The sequence below is a fragment of the Astyanax mexicanus genome, chromosome 9 (genome assembly GCF_023375975.1).
Source record: "Astyanax mexicanus isolate ESR-SI-001 chromosome 9, AstMex3_surface, whole genome shotgun sequence".
Classification (NCBI taxonomy): domain Eukaryota; kingdom Metazoa; phylum Chordata; class Actinopteri; order Characiformes; family Acestrorhamphidae; genus Astyanax; species Astyanax mexicanus.
The window spans coordinates 11,251,049-11,263,831 of NC_064416.1; the positions used below are offsets into that span (position 1 = coordinate 11,251,049).

The 12,783-nt window shown below is 37.2% G+C and overlaps 1 protein-coding gene across 1 annotated transcript in view; it reads left to right on the forward strand.

Moving 5' to 3' along the window:
• Nucleotides 1-12,783, forward strand: part of spon1a (spondin 1a) — a 217,555-nt gene that overhangs the window by 160,366 nt on the left and 44,406 nt on the right. The window contains exon 7 of the mRNA XM_049483540.1: nt 5,296-5,360. Within this exon, the coding sequence (XP_049339497.1) occupies nt 5,296-5,360 (65 nt within the window). The remainder of the gene's footprint in view (nt 1-5,295; nt 5,361-12,783) is intronic.

The window sequence follows — 12,783 nt, forward strand, 5'->3', positions numbered from 1 at the left end:
CTAAAATGTCTGTTAACTCACCTAATAAAGGTTTACAAAAAAGGTGCCATAAGCATTTAATTTTTTTTTTTTTTTTTTTTTTTTTTTTTGTAGAGAATTACAGTTCAAATGCAATACTTACCACTATTGCACCCACTTTGACTTTACTCTTGAATTGGCCTTTTAAAAATAAAACTAAGACTAAAGCATGTTTTTTTGTTTTTTTTATCATCCACACAAATCTCCACTGTTAAGAGCATTTTCCTCATAGGTTCATGAGGATGCTTCCAGCATGGTTGTTGTGTGAGTTAATTATGCGGGTTATATGGTATTATAGGGAAATCTGCTGGTAATACGTGATTTTAATTCCTGGTGTTGGGTTGGGGGGTGGATAAGAACTCCGCTCGTGGAGTCAGAATTGCTCATTGGTGGTCATTTCATGTTGTTTTCCCTTCCCTCAAAGATGTGGCAACTTTTTCAAGTCCAAAATTCATACTGCAACTTTGAGAATCGGACAATCCTTTATCAGTCTGACACTACTTTTTTGTACCGAACGTTTTTCATTTGACATTCGATCCAGTGACTTTGATCCAGAATCAGACCCATATTGATACTGATTATTGGATGAACACATCCCTACCAGCTCAAGTTCCAGCTCAAAATGCATGGTGTGAATCTAGCCTCCCATTAAACCGTCACTACTTTTTATGTCACGTTACGTTTGTCAGCAGATTCTCCTGATCAGATGAGATGTTGAAATATGTTTTTTTTTTATGGAATACCTTCCTCCACACCCATTCATCAGCAAGGCAATAGACCAACCCTACACTTCTCAGTATACTCCTTTATTCTGGAAAACAATGCGTGGATCTGGCGCGATTCATCACGGTTTATGTCTGTGCCAGCATCCAACAGCTCATGGCCCTCCCTGTGATTCATTATGGTGGAAATGTGATGTCATAAACTGCGTGCATAATGAATGCATGTGGAAACAAATGGGCTGCTTCTGCACGGAGATGCTCTTTTTCTGCTGTTTTTCATTCCGCGATTAAGACGGCCAGGACAGCTTCCACAATGAGTCTAACACGCAGCTCAGCTGCAGCTTCCTGTGTAGTCTTAATGGGCTCATTCCTTTTTTTTTTGTTTTTTTTTTTGCTTTTTTTCATGGCTGTGGAGCTCCGAGTGTGAAATGTTGCTTCAGCGATGCTTTGTAGGCAGTGATGTTTTACAAATGCATGGCCTAGCATGGTAATTCATGACATCTATCTACATACATACATACATACATACATCCATGTACAGTCGCTTCTTGAAGTCAATGTGCTGTTAGAATGAAAAATGGGGGTGGGTCAGAATATCTCCAAAACATTAGGTAAAAATGAAAACTTTTTTTTTTTCCATGTTTTCATTCATCTTGCTACTTTTTCACCATTGGTGGCTGACTGCTTCAAAATCTTGGCTGTTTTTGCTTGAGATTTGTATTAAGTTTGTGAAGAAATAGATGCAATTTTACACAAAACTCCAAAACGGGTCAGACAAAATTATTGGCACTAGGGGTGGGCGATATGGCCCTAAAATAATATCACGATATTTCATGGTATTATTGCAATAACGATACTCTTGGCGATATGAAAAAAAAATTAAGATATTAAAAAATTACAAGAATTTTTGCAGATTGTAACAGAACTCCAAATATCTCCATATATCCAGGTTTAAATGATACTGGACAGATATAATCTGTCTCTAGTAGATATTTAATAGGAAATGAGAAATGTGTGCATTTTTATTTAGCTTAAAACTGCTAAAAAGTAGAACCCTGATGTGATAATTAGGGGTGAGTGTTATGGCACGATATTTCAGGGTAAAATATCGTTTACAATATTAAAAAATGTTGGCGATATTATCACATACAATACAATATGGCACACCCCTAATTGGAATCCTTAAAATAATATTTGGTTGCATCATTCTCTTACATCATTTTCTTTCCATAACCATCAACACGCTTCTGACACCTCTCAACTGGGGTTTTGAACCATTCTTCTTTTGTAAACTGCTCCCAAATAGCAATTTTAAGAGCTCTTCGGGTTTCCTGCCATGATGTTTCATAATATTGCAATAATATTTCATTCAAATGTCAACAGATTGTTTGAGCTGACACTGATGCACCCGGCGCCTGCAGGACAGCTTGAATTTCTTAGGAACTTAATAAGGGCTGCTTATCCACCATCAAGACAATCCTGCATTGTAACCTTCCATTCGCATCCAATGAGATTAGCAATAATGGCATTGGTTGTTCATTTCTTGATTATGTCGTGCAATGTGGGTAAAAAAAAACATTAAGATTTTTATATTGCCTGTACCTGATACTTTCCTACAGGGAGTTTAAACGAGCTTGAAACAAAGTTATTTACCTACAATTTTGAAAAAGGTTCCAATGTGGTTTGTGTTGTTCCAATACACACAATGGAAAATAGGAACATAAATGATACATGAGAAGTAATTGCAGTAATTTCTGGGGGTAATACTTCATTTTCTTGAGAAAAAATAACTAAATCAGGGACGTCAATACTTTAGGCCAAGACTTGGTCTATGGTGGGTTGGTGTAGATACTACTGGTTACCTTTGAGACTGAATTAGTTTAATGCTCCACTGCTGGTACTTGCTTTTTTGTCCATTGCAGATTTTAAGATGCCAAAAACTAAACAATGTGGATTTCAACTCACATTGACCTGAAACAGACTCTGTTTTTAGAGTGAATCCAGCTCTGAGTAATGAGAATATCTGAGCAGCTTTGATTGTATCTGGGCTCAGTGTGCCCCGTTTTACAAAGGGAGAACCCAGAGAGGAACTTACCGTGAACTCTTCCATAGAGTGAGAGATTCAGTCTTTCTGCCTCTTTGTTTCTCTCTCTCTCTCTCTCTCTCTCTCTCTATTTCTCTCTCTCGCTTTATCTCTTGCTTTCTTTCTGTTTCTTCTTTTTCTCCTTTTCTTTCTCTCTCTCCTCACCTCTCTCTGTCAGACACACACTGTGACACAGCTGACCTGCACGCCGTGAGCGATTGATTAAATATTTATATCGATTTTATGAGGCTCTGACGCCATCATTCCCTCAGCATAGACAACAAGTTTTCTCCATTCATCACCTTCAGCAGCAAGGGACACAGAGTGGGAGAGAGAGAGGGAGGGAGAACCACCTGTGTATATATTTATATACTTCTGTACAATTTAAAGAAGCTCTAATATTTTGTTGGGCTTCTCTATCCTGTATTCAAGATGAAATATGATTGGGTATTGAGGTATACAGGTTTCATATGGCATCATACAGCACATTTACCCAAAGATGTTGCAGCTGTGCCTGTAGATCCTGCTCTACACTCATAGGTTGCTCAAGGAGGTGTTCCAACTGCTCCCATAAAGGAGATTGGTGGAGATTTTTCTGGGAAAATCCTTTTCTGGGTGATCATTATTCTGCTAAATAATGCCAGTTGGAATCTTTTAACTACTACAGGTGACAAATCGTTATATGTATTGATCCTCTAAATCATTACAGTAGTGGATGGATGGATGGATGGATGGATGTATATATGGATGGATGCATGGATAGATAGATAGATTATGGAAATCCCAGAGGGAAATTATGGAGGCGCAGTTAAGTTGAGACACCACGTGACTCTACAGCAAGGACAGGTCATCAGATCCCAAACAGAAGATGGATTTGTTATCTATATATAAATATGTAAAGTATGGCAAAATTCTAATTTAAAAGCTTATTTCATTTTCTAGACAGTAAGTGTTTATTTTCTCAGCAAACCATTAATATTAGAATAAATACAAACAACATTCATACAAATACGGTAGTTTAGTATTATTTATGGTTTTCATTATAAAAAGTCCGGTTTGGTAAATCAGTGTACAAGTCTGCTAATCTGGTGATGGAACTGAACACATCTTCTGGGGCTTTGACTGGGGGCAAGCTTTCTTCTACTAATTTCATTAAAACAAAAAAAATATATATTGTTGCTTTTAACTGTAATATGACAGAGACAGAAAGGGAGAGAGATTATTGTTGTTATGGTTTGGCAGCATTGTACTCATTATGAAGCTGTGTTGAAGTGACCTGATCTGAGCTTCCTTTACAAAGAAAGTAAAAGATAGAAAAAAGACAGAGATGGATTAGAGTTATTGACAGTGATTGATATAGAAGTGAGAGAAAGAGAAAGATATCGGAAAAAGTGAGGTAGAATAAAAAGAAAGCAAAAAAGAGAAAAGAATGAAAAGGATAAAATGGATTGATATGAAAAGAAAGAAGGAATGAAAGAAAGAGAGAGAAGGGGATTGTATGAGAGTGAGAGAAAAAGAGAAAAATGAGAGAGAGAGGGATTGATATGAGAGAGTGAGAGAGATGGATTGATATGAGAGAGTGAGAGAGAGAGAAAGAGAGAGAGAGAGAGGGATTGATATGAGAGAGAGAGAGGGATTTATATGAGAGAGAGAGAGAGAGAGGGAGAGAGGGATTGATATGAGAGAGTGAGTGAGAGAGAGGGATTGATATGAGAGAGAGAGAGAGAGAGGGATTGATATTAGAGAGAGGGATTGATATGAGAGAGTGAGAGAGATGGATTGATATGAGAGAGTGAGAGAGAGAGAGAGAGAGAGAGGGAGAGAGGGATTGATATGAGAGAGTGAGTGAGAGAGAGGGATTGATATGAGAGAGAGAGAGAGAGAGAGAGAGAGAGAGGGATTGATATGAGAGAGAGAGGGATTGATATGAGAGAGTGAGTGAGAGAGAGAGAGAGGGATTGATATGAGAGAGAGAGAGAGGGATTGATATGAGAGAGTGAGAGAGAGGGAGAGAGAGAGAGGGATAGATATGAGAGAGTGAGAGAGAGAGGGATAGATATGAGAGAGTGAGAGAGAGGGATAGATATGAGAGAATGAGAGAGAGAGAGGGATAGATATGAGAGAATGAGAGAGAGAGAGGGATAGATATGAGAGAGTGAGAGAGAGAGGGATAGATATGAGAGAGTGAGAGAGAGAGAGGGATAGATATGAGAGAATGAGAGAGAGAGGGATAGATATGAGAGAGTGAGAGAGAGAGGGATAGATATGAGAGAATGAGAGAGAGAGAGAGGGATAGATATGAGAGAGTGAGAGAGAGAGGGGGATAGATATGAGAGAGTGAGAGAGAGAGAGGGATAGATATGAGAGAGTGAGAGTGCCGCTGGTTTGTTGTGTTGTGTTGTTAAGAGCTGAGATGTAATGAATCCTGTGGATGGAGTTTTTATTTATGCTCCCTCTTCTCTTTCTTCGCAGGGTGATGAAGTATTGACGGTCATTAAGATGAAGGCCCAGTGGCCCGCCTGGCAGCCCCTGAATGTGTGAGTAGCGTTACCTCTGTCTCTGTCTCTGTCTGAGTCTGTGTGTGTGTGTGTGTGTGTGAACATCATCACCTCTCTCTAGAACTGTTCTGTAGAAACAGCACAGCCTGTCAGAACTGTGACACAGGAAAGCATGTAGGACATGCACAGAATATTCAACAACCTGAAAGGTCTACCAGGAATACTCCAAGCATACAATAAATAACACTCACGAATCTCAACAGCATTAATAAAGTCATATATACACTATTGTGCAAATGTTTTAGGCACCTGTGGGAATTTCCGTAAAGAAAAGTGTTTATTAGCTCAGTTAAACACATTACAGCATTACAATAAATACAAACAGCAATTTTACACAAAGCATTAGCAAGTAGCAAAAAACATCTCCTAATGTCTCATCATCTGATTTTAATAGTTATTTCTAATTCTCATATTAATCAACACCTGGTTTGGTGAATTGGTCAATTTGGTAAATCAGGTGAGCTGCTGACGGAACTGAACATTATAAACATATATGGCTGAGGAGCATCCAGGAGAAATCTGGAATCTCTACACTTTATTCTACAGCTTGGCTTGAGAATTCCTTATTATGTTTTACTGAATGTATGTGTTTATTTGCATGTTTTCAAATGATATGTGGTGCTTTCTTCAGGTAAAAACACTCATATCAATGAGATAAATGGATTAGTGTAATTTGCTTTGGTACTTTTGCACAGTACTTTATATGTAATCCATATTTATCTATATATAGACTTATACTTATATAAGTCTTTGGCAAAGGCCCCAGCATCTGCACCCTTGCAGATCCTGTCCAAATAATTTGACTTTTCCACTGAATTACAGTAAATCAACCATTTATCCCCATTGGAAGAAATCAGTTATTATTTATCTTCATAAAGTTTATTACAATAGGAAACTAGAATGTGCTTTATGTACATATACTTTATACCGTCGCTGTCCAATGAAAAACAAGTATTTCCATTTTTGTCCATTTTTATTTTAATACAAAATTTAAACAGACAAACTGTCCTTTATGCTCTGCCAAAAAATTATTGATGAACAGATCAGTAAAAACCACTTAAAATGACATTGATTTCCTTTAAAATTTTAGAAGTTTTTTTTTCTTTCTCCTGTAAAGTTGCTGTTTTGGAGATTGGACAGCGACGACATGTATTTATTCATGCAGGAACTCATAATAAAATAACTTAAAACAACAGAAACAAATGTTGAATTATTATTACATGGAAGTTTTGTTCTGTCATTTGTACAGAACAATGTCATTTCCTTTGATAAGCAAGAGAAAAAAATACATTTATACCATTTGATTAAAGCAATGATGAAAAAAAGTGTAATATAAATGAAAACTTTGAAAATTACATGATTGTGATGCAACATTTCACCTTCAGGCAAATATTTCATTTAGTTCATTTTTGGTTTTGATCAAAACTTTTCATTTGGGGCATCATTGAAGTCAACCAATCAGCAGCAAACTAGCTTATCTAATGGCCCATTTGAACTCAGTCTATAACAAGCGTTTAATTTAGACCTTCTCAGATGACTTTTGATGTCTGCTTTGATGAGATCTAATACATTTTTCTTTGAATAAATATACAAAAAATACTATTTAATTTATGTGACTGTGGAAAAAAAAGAAAAACAAATAATAAAAACATTGGAAAAAACAACATAATCTTATTCAGCCTTGATTAGATGTTTCATTTAGTTTTATTTTGCCAAAAAGATAATTTTGGTGCATCAACAAAGCCTTCCATCAGCAGTGAAGTGCTATATCTAAGTGGTTTATCTGAAGCTGGTTTGCTCTGTCTATTAGGAAAAGTATCTATTTCAGATCTTCTCAGGTGACTTCTTCTGCTTTGATGAGATTTAATAACATATTCTTTTAAAGGTTCAATAATATTATATTTGAAAAAACACAAAAATTCTATTTATTTATTCTATTTGATTTAAGCAATGATAAAAAATGTGCAACTAGAAAAAACCTTAGAAAACCATATCACTGTAAACCCAAACGTTGGTTGAACTCAAATGATTTAAGTCTGTTTTACATAAAATTGGATATTTCTAAATAATATTGAACTATTTTGAATTGAACATTTGTGGGCACATATATACATTCAAACTGAGATCTTTGTGTAGAACCAACTTAATAACTTAATAATAACTGAGTTTAGTCTGTTGCCATTAACAGCTTCTTTTCCATTGGCTTCTGTCACAATCTATTTGCATACTGGGTGTGTCCAACAGTTTCTGACAGACACTCACCATCAGTGTGTAGTGATTCCCCCTGGGCTACCTTAGAAATAAATCAAGTTTCCCTTTAGTTGTAATAACTTGATGTTTTAATTTATGCTAACTTAAGTTTTCATTCCCCATTACTTAAAATATTTGAGCAAACCAGCTGCCTTAAAAGAAGTTAAGTAAACTCAACTTATCCAATCTTACAGTATAAAAAATGGTTAAAAAATGATAAATCAACTTCCCATTTAGTTGTAATAACTTGATGTTCTAAGTTATATTAATTTAGGTTTTCTTTATTACTTCCATTACTTAACTTTTTTAAGGCAACCGGTTTCCGCAATTTTTTAAAGTAAGTTCAACTTATCCGGGTTTACAGTGTTAGCTGTATTCAGTTTTGGATATGTTGTTATGTGGCTTTCAGATAAATATATTTCATTTTGTTCGTTTTTTTTTTGTTTTTTTCAATGACAATAATGTTCATTTCGGTGCATCCCTACAGTGAATCTTCCTTCCTTCAGCAGCGAACTGGTCTATTTAATGGACCATTTGAACCCTGTTTGCTCTCGGCATCAGGAGCCGTTTTTAATTCAGATCTCCTCAGGTGGCTTCATTTACTCTGAGGAGAATTCTCAATAAGGTGCAGCTTGTGTGTGAATTCTGATTCTCGTCATGTGTGTAACGTGTGTGCTGCTGTAGATTAAGATGGAGTGTGATCCTGCTAAAATAAGCCGTTCTCGATTGTGTGCTGAAACACCGCCGGCTGCTCCGACGGGAATGGAGTGATGCAAAGAAGCAATCAGACTGGTGACGTCTAATTAACACGCTATCTTGTTTACGTGAAAGAAAGTTAATTGCATCTTACGGTTAAAGCCCTGATACAAAATGCAGCTTTTATCTTTTATAATAAACAATTTTTACTGGTAGTTGGTTTCAGATGTTTATGATGGTTGAAAGCTGGTCATCCAGGACCAAACACCATGAGTAAACCCTATACTGATACTAATCTGCTGTTTAATCTGGTTGATTTTTAGCAGATTGACTTCAACATATGATTTATACGAGGTTTGGATTCTTCAAAATGCAGAGATTGATTTATTAAGTCCTTATATTATCATTATATCAGTGGCATGAACTGATCGTAAATGGTAATTACAGGGGCTGGACAATGAAACTGAAACACCTGTCATTTTAGTGTGGGAGGTTTCATGGCTAAATTGGAGCAGCCTGGTGGCCAATCTTCATTAATTGCACATTGCACTAGTAAGAGCAGAGTGTGAAGGTTCAATTAGCAGGGTAAGAGTTCAAGAGCACAGTTTTGCTCAAAATATTGCAATGCACACAACATTATTGGTGACATACCAGAGTTCAAAAGAGGACGAATTGTTGGTGCACGTCTTGCTGGCGCATCTGTGACCAAGACAGCAAGTCTTTGTGATGCATCAAGAGCCACGGTATCCAGGTTAATATCAGCATACCAACAAGAAGGACCAACCACATCCAAAAGGACTAACTGTGGATGCTGCAAGAGGAAGCTGTCTGAAAGGGATGTTCAGGTGAGGAAAACTTTGCTTTTACCCAATTAATGCAATTAATGACGATTGGACACCAGGCTGCTCCAATTTAGCCATGAAACTTCCCATACTAAAATGACAGGTGTTTCAGTTTCATTGTCCAACCCCTGTTTATACTGTATGTGTGTGTGTGTGTGTATACATATTTGAGAGTGTGTGAGTGTGCATTCATGTGTATTTGTTTTGAGAGCAGGGCTGAGTGATGAGTCACCCAGAGGTATTTTTTGCCATCAAGGTTAATGGGCACCTTGCGGCCCTTATGTATCACCACATCACATTACCGTATTTAAAGCTGCAGCTCGTGCCTGTCGATTAAACCACAGCATTTCCTTCCCTTTAAAAAGTCAGGGGGTTCCACAGAGAGCGCTGATTAATTACTGTTCACGGTTCAGACGTGCTCCCGCTCTCAAGTCTGATTCTATGTGGCCGCACTGCTAATGCTAAGAGAGAGATGGGTGGGGCTCAGACAAATATGACATCCATTACCGGACCCGTGTTCAGCTCCGACTCTCCAGGGGCTCCTGAATACACCGTAAAAAAGTGTGTGGAACTCGAAAAGCCATTAAAAAGTGTGTGAAACACACCGAGCCCCTCGAGTTAAACAGCGCGAGTCAAGGGCAGAACAGACCACACATCTGTGTACACATATTAACGGGCCCGGAACACTGGGGAGTACCCACTCGTGTTCTGTAATAGCTCCATAATAATATTATTTCTCAAGGATTATTGAATCATTTCGGAGAAACTGGTTCAAATAACGATCAGGCTCGGCTTTCGCAAAGCATCCCAGCTCGAAAACGATCAAGCGTCACTCCGGAGTCTCTCTAAATCAGATAAGATCGTCTTAACGCTAAGAAGCTTTTGGTCCGTTTGGGAAACCGGGCCTGGATTATGCTTATTATAAGGGATATTCGAATCCTGCAGGGTTTCGATAAATTATAAACTTACAATTGACTTACAAACTTGCAAAAAGAGTAAAAGAGATTTGAGTCTGATGTGGTTTATATGTATAAAACCAGTCAAAAATATGAAAAGACTTTAAATTAAGTATATATATATATTTTTTTTTTTCAATATTGTCACATTTTCTGCATTGTGGATTAATACTAAAGTAATCCGAACTATGAATAAAAAACATATGGAATTTTATAGTAAATAAAAAAAATGTTAAACGAACCAGAATGTTCAAAGTAGCAGCTCCTGCTTAGATGACAGCTTTGCACATCTTGACTGGATTTTCTCAGTTAAAACATAATAAAGGTACTTACCCTTATTAAATAGCACGCCTCCGTTCTCCCACAGCTTTCTGAGATTTAGTAATTTTGTGCTTTTTGCCCAGCACTCTTTACAACAACCTCTTTTCTGGGCATAATTTGCCCCAATAAATTGCTTTTTATACCGTTATGCAGACTTAAAGTAGCTCCACACCTCCTTGGTAGAAATTTAAAAGTACACAAGCAGCAATGTAAAAAAATAAAAATAAAATACTGGGGCAATATATGCCCTGAAGCGGCCATTGTACAGAGTGCTGGGCACTCTATTGGATCTCAGAAAGCTGTGGGAGAGCGGAGGTGTGCGATTCAATAAAGACAAGTACTTTTTATCACGTTTTAATACACAAAAAGTCAATTTTACACTGGAGTTTTCCTTTAACAGTTAATTACTTGAATTACTTTAAAAAGTATCCAAGTCCTTATGTGTTCTTTCATAGTCTGGATGACTTCAGTATTCATTTTCAAAAATCGAATGAGATGGTTTGTTCAAACGTTTTTGCCACTGTATGTGTTAATGCAATTATGAGTAATCCATTATTTCAATAATATCTAAACTGGTGGATTTAGTGCTTTTTCATGTCTATATGGTAAAAAAAACAAAAACTTTTTATTTAGCTCATTATGGCAAATATAAATCATAGTTATATTGTAGATAGATAGATAGATAGATAGATAGATAGATAGATAGATAGATAGATAGATAGATAGATAGATAGATAGATAGATAGATAGATAGATACTTTATTGATCCCCGGGGGGAAATTCTTGGCATCCAGCAGCAGGTTACACAATACACAAAGTTAAAAAAGATAAAATATAAAATATAAAGATACATATAAATACAATCAAATAAGAAATAGAATATACAGTGTAAATGTACAGTCTTCGTGTGTGTGTGTGTAATGGAGAATGGAGGTAGTGCAGTTGAACACAATAGACAGTGAACACCAGTTGATGTGCATAAAGTGAGGATAACTGATGTCAGCCAAACAGAAAGTGCAAATACACAGTTATATAATAATTTAAATTAAATTAAGCAGTGCAAAAGATACGTAAACAGTGCAAAAGATACGTAAACAGTAGATGAATTAACTAGTGAATGAGCTACTAGTGCAAAATATGGTAGAACTATAAAAAGTGTTCTAGGCATCAGCAAGTCTGAGAGTGTGTCCAAAGCTGGGGGTGTGTCCATGGTGTGGCCAGAGTGGCCGGAATGAAAAAGTTTCACAGAGTCTTTAGTTTGCTGTGCTGAGAGGAGTTGAACAGTCTTATGGCCTGAGGAACAAAAGACTTTCGGAGTCTGTCTGTGGAGCAGGACTGGGACAGCAGTCTGCCGCTGAATGAGCTCCTCTGCCTGGTGATGGTGCTGTGCAGAGGGTGGTGAACATTGTCCATGATGTTCAGCAGCTTGCTGAGGGCTCTCCTCTCTGCCAGTGGTGTTAAGGACTCCAGCTCTAATCCCAGCACAGAACCAGCTTTCCTCACCAGCCTGTCCAGTCGTCCAGCATCCCTCTTGCTGATGCTGCCTCCCCAACACACAACAGTGTAAAAGAGGACGCTGGATGTCTGACGGAAGCCATCTAAGCAAATATTTATACCCAGTCAACATGCTCACATTGCTGAAACATGGGCTCATGTTGGGCCCAATCATTACAGCCCACTTTAAATGAACCTGGGTCCCACCAAGTGTAAAACCAAGATAGGGCCGTATATCATATATCTATGATTAATTTATAACCCATGGACAAATCTTTATTCCCCCATATGAGCATTTTATCTGGGGTAAGACAGAATTTCAGAATAACAATATACTAACCAACAAACATGGTGGTGGTAGTATGATGGTGTGGGCATGCTTTGCTATGTTAGGATCTGGGCAGTTTTCTATTATTGATGGAAACATAAATTCTGGCCTCTGTCATGAAATAAAGACGATGGTTCGGAGAGCATTGAGGAGGTTTATCTCTAAAAGTATGCAAAGAAACCAAAACTTTTTTTATTATTCAAGATCAAAAAACACACTGAATTGTGTGGAGCATTGATGTTTCTTTACTAGAAAGGACTAAGATCAATTAATTACTGTTTTTGAGCATTTTGTTTCTTCAGCATCAGGTAGAATCCATGCCAGTGTCTGAATCTAAAGCCTAGAGAAGGTGTTAAATACTGATAGGTAGGTGTGAATATTTAGTAATATTTATTAGTTATTATATACAGGGGTTGGACAATGAAACTGAAACACCTGTCATTTTAGTGTGGGAGGTTTCATGGCTAAATTGGACCAGCCTAGTGGCCAATCTTCATCTTCAAAGAGGACAAATT